The 11,926-nt window shown below is 56.8% G+C and overlaps 2 protein-coding genes across 7 annotated transcripts in view; one reads left to right on the forward strand and one right to left on the reverse strand.

Annotated features, from left to right (window-relative positions):
- Nucleotides 1-2,669, forward strand: part of PAK6 (p21 (RAC1) activated kinase 6) — a 38,638-nt gene extending 35,969 nt beyond the window's left edge. For all 6 annotated transcript variants that reach the window (XM_043471451.1, XM_043471452.1, XM_043471453.1 and 3 more), the window contains one exon: nucleotides 1,122-2,669. In XM_043471451.1, coding sequence (XP_043327386.1) covers nucleotides 1,122-1,289 — 168 coding nt within the window. In that variant the 3' untranslated portion in view covers nucleotides 1,290-2,669. The remainder of the gene's footprint in view (nucleotides 1-1,121) is intronic.
- An 842-nt stretch (nucleotides 2,670-3,511) lies between these two features.
- On the reverse strand, nucleotides 3,512-9,099 carry ANKRD63 (ankyrin repeat domain 63). Its single transcript, XM_043471460.1, has one exon. It carries the CDS (start codon nucleotides 7,677-7,679, stop codon nucleotides 6,531-6,533), a length of 1,149 nt encoding a protein of 382 aa, XP_043327395.1. The 5' UTR covers nucleotides 7,680-9,099; the 3' UTR covers nucleotides 3,512-6,530.
- Nucleotides 9,100-11,926: the final 2,827 nt, after the last annotated feature.

Consider the following 11,926-nt stretch of genomic DNA (forward strand, 5'->3'; position numbering starts at 1 on the left):
TGGAAAAACCATAGCCTTGACTAGACGACCTTTGTTGGCAAAGTAATGTCTCTGTTTTTTAATATGCTATCTAGGTTGGTCATAACTTTCCTTCCAAGGAGTAAGCGTCTTTTAATTTCATGGCTGCAGTCACCATCTGCAGTGATTTTGGAGCCCAAAAAAATAAAGTCTGACACTGTTTCCACTGTCTCCCCATCTATTTCCCATGAGGTGATGGGACCAGATGCCATGATCTCAGTTTTCTGAATGTTGAGCTTTAAGCCAACTTTTTCACTTTCCTCTTTCACTTTCATCAAGAGGCTTTTTAGTTCCTCTTCACTTTCTGCCATAAGGGTGGTGTCATCTGCATATCTGAGGTTATTGATATTTCTCCCGGCAATCTTGATTCCAGCTTGTGCTTCTTCCAGCCCAGGGCTTCTCATGATGTACTCTGCATATAAGTTAAATAAGCAGCCTAAGACTCAGCCTTATCCTAAAATATTTCTCAGAATAAACTGAGGCAAGCCCTTGACTTAGACTCTAAGGCATCTTCTTTCCAGGTCTCACTTTGTTCTTTTCTAGTTTTCAAAACACTTCTTCATCCCTGACCTTTTTTTCTTTAATCTTCACTAAAGCCCTATGTGAAAGACAAGGCAAGCAGATATTATCATTAGCCCATTCTACAGATGAGAAAACTGAGCTGTAGAGAAAAGTACAACTTGTCAAGGGATCAGGGATAGACCCAGAACTGGATCACTGGTACCTTTCCACAGAGTCTGAACACTGAGAGCCCTGAGAAGCAGCGTGGTAGATGGGCTGTATTGGGAGCCCAGCTCTCCAGGTACCCTAATTCCATTGCTCAACAGCACCCCTGTAGGTGAACTGGCCACTTTTCCTGGACGGATGCTGATTTTCTTTTGTTGTTGTTTAGTCACTAGGTCATGTCCCACTCTTGCGATCCCATGGACTGTAGCTTGCCAGGCTTACCTACCTGATAATCCAAAAAGTGCTGAGCCTGGGAGGAACCAGGAAGTAAGAAACAAGAGAATATAAGGCTTTCATATGGTGGTGGAGCCAGGCAAATTGGGTCACCCCCAAGTGGCTACCAGCTGTGGCTTCCTCTCATTGCCCTGCCTCCACAGGTCTCCCCAGTGCTGCGAGACTTCCTGGAGCGGATGCTGGTGCGGGACCCCCAGGAGAGAGCCACGGCCCAGGAGCTCCTGGACCACCCCTTCCTGCTACAGACCGGGCTGCCCGAGTGCCTGGTGCCCTTGATCCAGCTCTACCGCAAGCAGACCTCCAACTGCTGAGCCCAGCCCCAGAGTGCGCCTGCCACCTGTGCCCACAGGCAGGAGACACTGGGCCGCCAGCTTGCCAACAGGCCTGCCTGCCTGCCTGCCTCACTCTCAGTATTCTCTCCAAAGATTGAATGTGAAGCCCCCACCCTACCCTCCTGCCCCTCAGCCCACTGGGCCAGGCCGGACCTGCCCCTCGGTCACTCTCCCTCCCAGGAGTGCCCAGTTGCCTTTGGGATGATGGAGACCCCTTCTGCGGGATGACCCTTTGTTATTTGCACAGGGATATTTCTATGAAACATGGAGACCAGCGTTTCTGGCCATGGTGGCCAACACAGCAGAAAAGGCTGCTGTGGTTCTTTTTTATATATATATAACGGTAGTTGTAATCGAGCATCCCAGGTCACCCAAGAGGCAGACTGCCTGTCTTCACTAGGATGCTTGCTGTTCTCAGCTCCAGCTCCAAACCCTGGGGTCTGAGAGGGCCACCGGGAAGGCGTTTATTGCCCGAATCCATCTTCCTCCCTTTGTGTCTGACTTCCTGAAGTTGCAGTTTCACCTGCCACTGGCTTCCTGACCCACCTGTGATGACAACACACCCCTAGCACAGCTAGCGCCCGGGTGTGAACAGCCTGCTCAGAGGACATGGGTGAGGGAGGGGAATTTTCTGGGTGAAAGAGGAAGGAGGCAACTGGCAGTAAAGGTGGTCTCACTTTACAGGGTGTGCGTGTGGGCGGGGAGGAAGGTCACCCACGGCTGGCTTCAGTTGGGCTTCTCCATCTTCTCCCCACTAAATTCTGCTCTGAAGGCGACCTGCCTGGCCTCCTATCACTTAAGTCCCGGGTTTCTACCTGACCAATGAAGAGGTCTATATTGAGTCGAACATAACCCAGGTGCTTGGCAGTTTTCTCCTGTACTGTGGAGTCTGAGAGCCAGGGACCAGAATGGTGAGAGAACAGACTTTGTGAGCTTCATCTCAACAACCAGGTCATCAGGGACCCGCTCCTTTTTGTGTGTGCTTGGGGGACCGGTTCATTTTAAAATCCTGGTCTGGGGGAGGTGAACCAGCTCCCAGGGGCCATCATGTCACTGGAGTGGGCACCCCACCTGTGCAGACCACCCACCCCTAACTCCTCCTCATACACCTGTCTCCTTGTCCTCCCAGCCTTCAGGGCTGTTGTGAGACAGGGAATCCCAGGGAAGAACTCCAGGTGTCCGGACCCTATCTAGACAATATTTTTAGATTCCTCTGTCCCTAGAGCCCTGCTTTGGGGCAAAAAGAAAAAATTGCAAGAACTTTTTTTTAAGGGTCAGAGTTTTAAAAAACAAAAGCATCTCCCCTTTTGTGAATTGTTTGCACTTGTGCCTGTTTTAAATTAAACTGAGTGTTCAAAACCTCTGGCCTCCCTGTTGTCTCTGGGAGTGTAGCCAAGCTGTCTTCAAACTAGACACACTATAATGGGTGTCCAGGGTGGTCCCCCCTCCTCCCTGATGTGAGTTCCCCAATGGTCATTCTGATTCACAGAAAATCCAACTCTCTGGTGGCAACGAGGGCCGAGAAGGAGGGAAACAGGAAGTGAAAGGCCCTTGGGGCTGAATGAGCTGAAAAATAGACAAGGCTCCTTCCCAGGGGAGAAGAACTCAACCCAGAAAGCCAGGGCCATGGGCCGTGCTTGCCACCACGGGGGCTCTGGGGCAGCCACCAGGGATAGTGACCACTTTCTGGAGCAGCATCTCCCTTTCCCCGTTTGCTTCTCCCAAGTCAGTTGCGGCTCTCCTCAAGATGTCTACAGGAAGTGGCCTGGAAATGCCTCTAGTGAGAAAGCAGTCTCTGTTTTGGTTCTCAGAGAGGAAGGAGACCGTGAGGAGCTGTGAAGAGCACAACGGGAAATCAAGAAACCTGGGTCTTTAAACTTCTAGCTCTGACACTGATTCTAGCACTTCCTTCCTGAGGTCTCATCCTACCCTCTGTCAGGGTCACTGAAACCTCTTACCTAGGAGGAGCAAGGAGTCCCACAGACTTTCTCCCCACAGCTCCCTACCACAACCCCACGTAGACAGCTGCCCTGGTCTGAGGGTCCCAGTCCCACCAGCTCAGCAGCACCTGATTGTTACCTCCAGGAGGCAGCCACAGTGGGCTGGGCAGAGAAGGAGGCTGAGAGAAGGCAGGACCTTCCCCCTCCCAACGGGTGCCCACAGTCAGGAGTGGTTGACAAGGCAAAAAGACACCAGTCCTCTTAACTGAAGAACACTGGATTTATTAACTGTTCTTTTGAGTTCTAAGAGTCCTTCCACTGCAGTGTCATTCCCAAAGCATGTGCATTGTGTCATTTAGCCTCACACACAGACCAGTTCTGAGCTTACATCAGCTCCAGGGGCACAGGTGACTTCACAACGATGAAAGCAACAAGAATTGGAAAAGCAAAATGTTTCAAAAAGTCTCTGCTAGACCAGAGTGAGCTCAAGAGGACCCCAGCCTCAATGCTCTGGGGCTGACAATGAGAGGAAGTTCAGGAGAGCGAATTGTGGTGAAACGTCAAAGTTTTGCACAGAGCTGGGCCAGGTAAGAAGTCTGCAAGAACAGCAAGGCAGTCAAAATACACAATTTAGTTCAGACAGGAAAGATCTGCTGTGGTTTTTTAGAAACAGCACTTTCAACCATCAAACCCTTGGCAACTCCACAGAGAGAAGCCCTCGAAGTTGTTTACCCAATAGAGAGGGCCTAGGGTGACCTTCAACCAGAAATCCCCGCGTCAGCGACACTTAAAACACGACAGCACCTTCAACACAACATGCAACGCAGACCCACGTCTTCAATGTGGTGTTTTGAAGAAGCCAAAATACTTATATTCTTACACCATTAAAAACTTCATAAAAATTAAACACAGTTGGAAAAGGATAAGTGAGCAAGCAAGGATCAGGGGAAAAAAGGAGTTTGCACTTGGCACATCCAGTTACCACCCCCCCATCCCACCCCAGATCCTCTCCCTCTGGCTTTTCAGGCGCTTTTTCAGAACTTTTCAGTTAACCCACCACTCAGACAGTGGGACTGAGGAGAGGCAGATATTCAGGGAGAGAAGAGTGGGGGAAAGGGCAAAACACCCCAGAAACGAAAGCAAATCTTATCAGAAGAAAACAGTACAGAATCAGTAGGCCCCACTGATTCTTAACAGTAGGTTCAGAAATCACAAGGGACCGCTTGGAAGCTCTCAGTCTCTCAGAAGTCAGCAGGAGCTCTCCACATGCAGCCTTGGAAGATCTTGGGGTCCTAAGTGAAGGGTCTGGGCTCCTGCTACTCCACATGCGAGTTTTTTGTTCATTGTCCCTGTGAAATGACTTCAAGTATCCGGATTTAACATACTACAAGAGGAAGAGGATTCCACGGGTAAGTGCACAGGAACGGAGAAGTACACAGCGTTGCTTTCAAACAAAACCAGAAGTCTGAACTCCGAGCCAGGGGGCAACTAGAGCGCAGTGTTGCCACCAGGGGGCACCAGAGATCACGTCCAGAGTCTGGGCCCGGGCAGCCTCGCGGACCCTGGAGGGGTGGAAGCCCTGCGGAAGCGTCTGACACCTACACGAGGCGGGCCTCTGATCACCCACCCCTCACCGCAGGCCCAATTTCTCATCACAGGTTATTCTCGCTCTGGGCAGTTTCCTTAGAGTTACTGGCGATAACCCTTCCGTTCTGCAAAGATGAACAGATAGACGTCTTGAAAGGACCCCACTGCCGGCGGGTGAGTGGCTGCAAACTCAACCTCAGGGATTCACAAAAAACTCCCCCACGCCCCGCTACCACGAACCGCTGGGCGCGCGGGTTCGTGTGTTGGCGCTTCCGCAGGGCACGCGATTCGCCAGATCCTCCGGACCCCTCCCACGTGGCTGACACAAAGAGGGCGAGGGCGAGGATGTAGGGGACCAAGGGCCAGGCCAGGAAAAGGCCTTTAACCACCTCTCCACAGTTGCCTCTGACTCACTAATCTGCCCAGTATTGAAGCTGGGCCGAGCCTGCGTCCCACGCGTTGGGGCAGAGGCAGAGGTCCTTGGTCTCGACCTCTAGCATCCATCATCTGCCCTGCCCTCCATTAACGGCCCAGCAAGAAGCAGGAACCGTTTAACAGCCTCCTTCTAGCTCTCGCCAGTTTGATATAATTTAAACCCGGACCCGAGGCTCGTGTGGGCTTCAGACTCCCTCGCGCCGCAGCCGTTTACCGTGGCAAACACTTCAGTCAATTATCCCCCTCGCGGAGCTTCTATTTAAAGAGACATTGTCAGGTTCTTAAGCCTCGGATCAGACCCGCTGCTTTCTGCTTCACATACAAAGACTCAAAACATGAGTTCTTTGAGGATTGGAAGCAATACAATTAAGCAAAGCCTTCGCAACCGTTCCACCCTGCGGGAGCACCCACGTGCGGGACGGGGGAGCTGGGAGGCGGTGGGGACGGGGGAAGGGCTACGTTCTTTTCATTTCAGGTCTCTGAAAGTGAGAGGAAATAACTCAAGAGCCCAGAACTGGGCTGGGCAAGGGGAGAGGGCGGAAGACCCCACATTGTCAATGAAGCTGAATCTTTGGATCTGGCTCAGGCAGAGGGAGCTAAAATTACTCAGCTGCTGGTTCAAGGGACACCTGGCATTCCTGCCACCCTCAAAAGCTGCTTTCAGTGTCTTGAGGCAGGAGTTTCTCCCCAGAAAAACTAAACTTCCAGATTCCTTCCCTTCTGTCCAGAAGGGCTCCCCTTCTCCAACACTCCAGCACTTAAGGGGAAGGGAGATTTAGGTGGTGTGGGGCATTATTGTCAGCATCATTGGAGTTGGAGTGGGGAGACTAGGCCTTTGTTCTACAGGTCAACTCTTATCTCTGCCTGGCTGAGGCGGGTGTAAGAAAACCCTCCAAGGGGAAGGAAACCCTGCGGGAGCCAGAAGGACTCTGGACTGCACCTTAGCAAGGAGGGAAGGAAGTCCAGCTGGAAGGTTGTAGCCTATGGATCCAGTCTTCTACTCCTTGCTTTCACAACAGGAACAGCAAGCCTTCAGAGAATGTGAGACTTAGGGAGTATCAACAAGCACGAAAAAGAAATAAGATGGGGTCCCTTTCAGAGAGAGGGCTGAGGGAGGGAGGTCTCATCTCAGCAGTAGGGACAAGTTCTAGGCTCTGTGGGTAAGAAACTGCCAGGAAAGTGAGGGGCCTGGGAAGAAGAAATCCCAGTAGAGCAGAGATTGGGAGGTGGGGGGAGCAGGACTCAGCCTCGAGGCTGTTTACCGCTGAGCGTGCAGCACCACGGCCTCCGTGCCCCCCTGCCAAGGCTGAGGCCCGGGCACCGAATGTGGCAGAGCATTGGGCTCTAATTCTTGGCCGCTCTCTGGCCCAGATGCCTCCCCGACCAGGCTGGGGATGTCTGGAGCTGTGGAGCGTCGGCGCAAACCCAAGCGGCCAGAGCCGGGATCGCCTTCGGGGTGGGGGCTAAGACCAATGGGGGCTTGCACTAAGGTTGGGGGTGCTCCCTCCAGCACCTCCTGCGACCGCCACCGCCCAGCCCCCGAGGACTGGGGCGAGTGCGGTAGGGTCATCAGGGCTCCCGCTCGCAGTCGCGCCGCCTCCTCCTCGGTCACGGCACCCAGCGCCAGGCTCATGCTCCGGCCCAGCTCCGGCCGCTCGCAGCCCTGTGCCCGATGCCGACCGAAGCCCTTACCCCCCGAGCCAGCCTCGCCGCCGTGACCATGGCCGCCCGCCGCTCGGGCAAAGCGCGCCAGGAGAGGCCGCGGTAGGCGGCGGGGGCTGGGTCGTCGGCGCTCAGGGCTGGGCGCGGGGACCGGACGGCCAGGGGGGCTGTCAGAGTTGGAGCCCCGGGCCGCGGCAGCGGCGGCTGCGCGGCCCCACGGCCCTGTGAGGGCCTGCACACAGGTCCCGTGGCCGCGGGCGGCCGCCAGCTGCAGGGCCGTGAGGCCCGCCCGATTAGTGCGGTCGAGGCGTAGGCCTAGGCGGCGGAAGGAGCGCACCAGGAACTCGAGCACCGCCCCGTGGCCGCACGCGGCCGCCCACATCACCGGGCTGTTGCCTGCCGAGTCGGCCGCCTCGGGGTCGCCGCTGAACTGCACCAGCAGTTGCACGGCGTCCAGGTGGCCGCGCTCGCACGCCAGGCTGAGCGCTGTGCGGCCGCGCTCGTCCCGCAGGTTCACTGCCGCACCCTGCTCCAGCAGTAGTCGCACAAAGCGCGCGCGCAGCGCGGGGTCTGGTAAGCCCACGGCCACCATGAGCGGCGTGCGGCCCTGCTCCGCGCGGCAGTCGATGATGCTACGGTCCAGCGCATCCAGGACAAAGCGAGCCAGGTGCACTTTGCCCGCCTGCATGGCCTCCAGGAAGGTGCGCGTACCCGCTCGGGGGCACAGGTCCTTGGGCTTAAGCATGGCCTCGGCCGCCGCGCCCAGGCGGCCCGGCAGCTCCGCGCGGGGGCGCCCCTGCTCCCGCGCCCCGCCGGGCTCCCGGGCGCTCCGGTATAGACCCCTCCTTGCGTGGGCGGCTGCAGCCGAGGGTCCTGAGGTTCCGGCTCGGTCCCCAGTTGCCCCGCCGCTCCTGGGCTGCACCCCTGGTGTCTCGCTGCTCCTTTCTTGAGCTTCCCGCCTGAAGGTGTAGATTGCTTGCTACTCCGGGCTCCGCACCTGGCCCGCCACGAGACGACGGGAACCGAAACTCAGGCCCCTCCTGACTCTCCCGCTGCTTTCCCGGTGTCCGGCGCCTCTCAGTCCCTCGTGGCTGGGAGCCGCGCCACTCACCCGCACCCGGGGCAGCCCCGCTCCCCCGAAGAGACGGTGGCGCCCGCCGTGCGCGCCTGCCTCTAGCCCTGGCGGGGCGCGCCGCTCCTCATCTGCTGGCGCCGCTCCTCCGCCTCCTCCCCTCTCGCGGGGGCCGGGCCACGCCAGGGCGCTTGCTCCTTACTTAGGGGGCTCGGCGGCGCGGGAGCTGCCGCCCGCCTGGATACCTGGTTTTATAGCCTTGGGGGTGTCCATGACAATGGCTGCTCTGGAAGCGGGCTGAGCTCTCTGGGCCGAAACGGACTCGACGGGGGAGACCGCCTCTGACCGCCACCCACCCCTTCGTGGGCCACGATGTCGGGGAGCAGTACCTCCTCCGCGCTTCCCCAGGACTGCGGCAGCGGGGATGGGGCGGGGGCAGCTCGTCGGGGGCTATGTGCACCCAACCTGGCCAATCTCAGTGTCACAGTCTGCTATCCCCACCCTCCGCCCCCACCAGAGTTGGTTCCCTGGGCTCCTTAGAAACTGGCGGGACCCTGAGCCCGTCGGGGAAGAAGAGAGCTACCCCCAGCGGTGTGGGTGGAAGGAAATGGAGCCCCATGAGAGCAGAACTCGACCATAAGCGAGCTGGGGGTGGAGGCGAAAGGCGGACTGGGAGTAAATCACTCTCCAAATCCGGTGAGGGGGTACCTGCGCTGCGCGGGGCTGGGGCCGCTAGGTCTGGCTGGGAACGGCCACTGGAAGTGTAGCGAATCACGCGCGCACACACACAATCGTTCCTCCTGCACACGCTCATTCGGCGCGGGGGTGGGAGGGGGAGTGCGCTCTCCAATCTCAGACGTTTCAACCCCGACAAAGCGCCCGCCCGCCAGCTCCCGGCGGCTGAGAAGCTGGTGGAGCGGAGACGCGGCGACCGGAGCGGGCGTCTTCAGATCCCAGAGTGCGGCAACCGCGTTAGCAGCTCCTCGGCACAGCCTCCCCGCTGCTTCAGGACCCGTCGCTACCCGGGAAAGTGCAAGGGACATGCAAGCCTCGTCCCAGGGTCCCCGTCTCCCTCTTGAGCACAAAACCACCCCCAGACCACAGGACTCTGACCTTTACCACTAGCTGACCTCTTCCGAGAGGAAGAGAGCACGAGTCAGAGTGTGGGGAAACCACCATTCCCTCTCTCCCTCTGGCCCGCTGCTCCCCCCTGGGCATCCAGGGAGGGGTGTGCAGGCCTCGGCGGTGGGGAGTCCGAGCGCCTAAGATCTGCTGGGGGTGGAGGTGTGTAGGGTGGAATGAATATTTGTGAGGTAAGAAGTGAGTCAGGAATCCACTACAGAATTCACTGAGACTTTTAGTGAGCCAAGTATTGTGTGTTCCCAGGTGTGGGAAATACAGAGGCGGAAATTTGGTCCCGGATAGAAGAGACCTCCCCTCTCAAGCTGGAAGACACGACCAGAACATAAAAAGTCGAGTTTATGGCCCCGGGGCTGAATAGGCAGGTAAAATACAAAACTGAGGCAGTCCCTGAGGGAAAAAAGGGAGTTGTGGAGAAGGGGCAGGCCCTAGGGTCTTCCCAGGATAGGCCTTCTGAGATGGAATCTGGCTGCTAAGAAGCGAGGTAGACATCCGGATGGGGTTGCTGAGGCCAGGGCATGGAGACAGGAAAAACACCTTTAGGGGACAGTGTTGAGGGCTGTTTTACAGGGTCCTTTTATATGAAAGACAGGAAAATAAAGGAAGAATGAAGTCCAGGCTGAAGACTGCTTTGTCCTCAGCCTGGGCAAAGCAGTGACTAGAAGCTTTGCAGCAGAACCTGCCTGGGGAAAGGTATGGGCAGGGAGAAGATTTGTCTCTAGGAAAAGCCAATGGGCCCAGATGGCAGAGTGGCAAAGTGGATGCCTGGCCCTGCACCCCCTAAGCATCTCACCTCTCTCCAGCTCCCAGACTTCTGAGATGTCCACCTGGCATCGGGGCCAGTCATGGAGCAGGGGCTCCCAACTCCCCTCTTGCCTGGGGGGAGCATGTGATGTATGCCTGCACACACCATGAAACCTCCCCTTTTACTTTTCGCATTTTTTAATCCCCCTACTCTGGGATCTGCTGATTTTCTCTCAAGGTGTCACAGAAAGGGCACAGTATTTGACAGTAGAGTTGTCCCAGCTTGAAGGCATTCACTAGCAGTGTGGCTCCAGGCCCAATACTCTCATCTGCAACACCAGCCCTGCCTGCAAGCAACAGCAAGCTAGAGAGTGTCAGGGAAAGAACTGTTCAGTTAGAGGGCAGAAAGTCCAATCCCACCCCCAGACCGGGGCGCGGGGTTGGGGGGCGGTGGTAGGAATAGACTCTCTAACCCTAGCAAGAACACAGGAATGATCTCCCTGTTTTCTCAGGCTGCAGAAGAAAGGTATTCCTCTCTTCATGACTCAATTTCCCTTTTCTTCGGCATGAAGGAAATTGCTGTCTTCTCTTCTTTCTCTGTTTCCAGGACTAAGGGAGGAGGTATCCCAGAAGTCTGTGTGGCAGGCCGGCCTGACAAGCCAGGCCCTGACACCCCCAGGTGGAGGAGAGAAGCAGCTAGAACACAGAAGGGGCCCTGGTCCCAAAGAGCCATGCCTCTCCTCCCTGGGCCACCCAGCCTCATTTCCGTCCTTTTTCTCTGTGGTAGATGAAGAGAGTTCGAAGGAAGAAGGGGAGTTGAGGCAAGGCCTCTCTCTGGCCTGTCAGGGTGTGCTGTGCTGGGTACACTACGGGAGGAGCAGCAGTTCCGTTGCTCCAGCCCAGCGAGGCCTATGGCGGGATGGTGTAGAGGTGGGCTAGGATGGGGTGGAGGGGGGTGGGATGGGGGGGAGGGCGATGCCAGGTCTCATGCCCTAAAGCCTTTGCTCTGACTTCCCTGTGGGCTCAGCATGTTCTGAGCAGAAAAGAAATAGCAACGATGAAAAAAAGCCGAGACTTTGCTTTGGAGCACAGAGGCACCAACAGCCGGAATTAGAAGCTGTCGCTTAGGGAGCTGAAGGCTGACAGGCGATGGAGCTGAGGCAGGCAGGGGGCAGGCAGGCATGCCACACTCCCCTCCCCTCCCACCTGCTGAGCCTCCCCCACTGCAGGCCCCAGGCTGGCAAAGGGCTTCCTCCCAGAGGCGGCTGGGGTCTGCAGTCTGTCACTCTGTCTGCAGCTGCCCCCACTCCGAAGGCTCCCTTCTTTCTTCCTCAAGTGTCACCAGCCCCCTCATCCAGTCACGTTGCACCAGCTCAGCAGGGTTGGGCCTGGTGGCACGTGGCTGGGAGATCCAGAGAGCTGGGGGGAGGGGGGTGTAGGGGACGGGGTGAGTCAGCAGGGGACTCTGGCAGTGAGTCAGCAGTGGGACTGGGAAGGGGGCAGGGACCTTTCTTTTTGTGAAAAAGGTGAAACTGAGGCATGCTGCTGATGGGGAATCTGGCCGCAGCCCCCTAGATCTGCAGCAGGAGTGGAACTCAGGTGCCCTTCCCTGGCCCAGAGCCCTGAGAGAGGGCATCAGTTCTTCCTCTGCATATCTCTGAGGGGCCAGAGATTAATGCACCCCTAGGGTCCAAGGAATATGGCATGTTCCCAGGGGCAACCTGCTGTTTTTCCAGAGGATAGAAAGCAGGAAGGTGGATATTTGCCCCGTCCTTCTGGGAAGCCCCCAGCCTCTCCAGGAAGCAGGATTGCATCCTCTCCCCCATTCCTGGGCATGTTAGCCCCAGGCTGGAGGCTTAGGGATGCTGCCCAAAAGTGACTGAGAGGCAGAGAGAAGGAAGTCTTCTTCCAGTGAGTGGCCATTGACAAAACTGGGAACTGCCCAGTGGGCCCTATTTGGCACTGACTCTGGCTAGGTCAGTGAGTTCCTTTAGGCCTGGATGCTCATTCCTGTGAAGTTCTACCCCTGGGTTGAG

Source organism: Cervus canadensis, chromosome 6 (assembly GCF_019320065.1).
Source record: "Cervus canadensis isolate Bull #8, Minnesota chromosome 6, ASM1932006v1, whole genome shotgun sequence".
Taxonomy (NCBI): domain Eukaryota; kingdom Metazoa; phylum Chordata; class Mammalia; order Artiodactyla; family Cervidae; genus Cervus; species Cervus canadensis.

What these genes read in the sequence shown, in the direction of transcription:
- ANKRD63 (XM_043471460.1), bottom strand. Translation starts at nt 7,679, where the DNA reads ATGCTTAAGCCCAAGGACCTGTGCCCCCGAGCGGGTACGCGCACCTTC.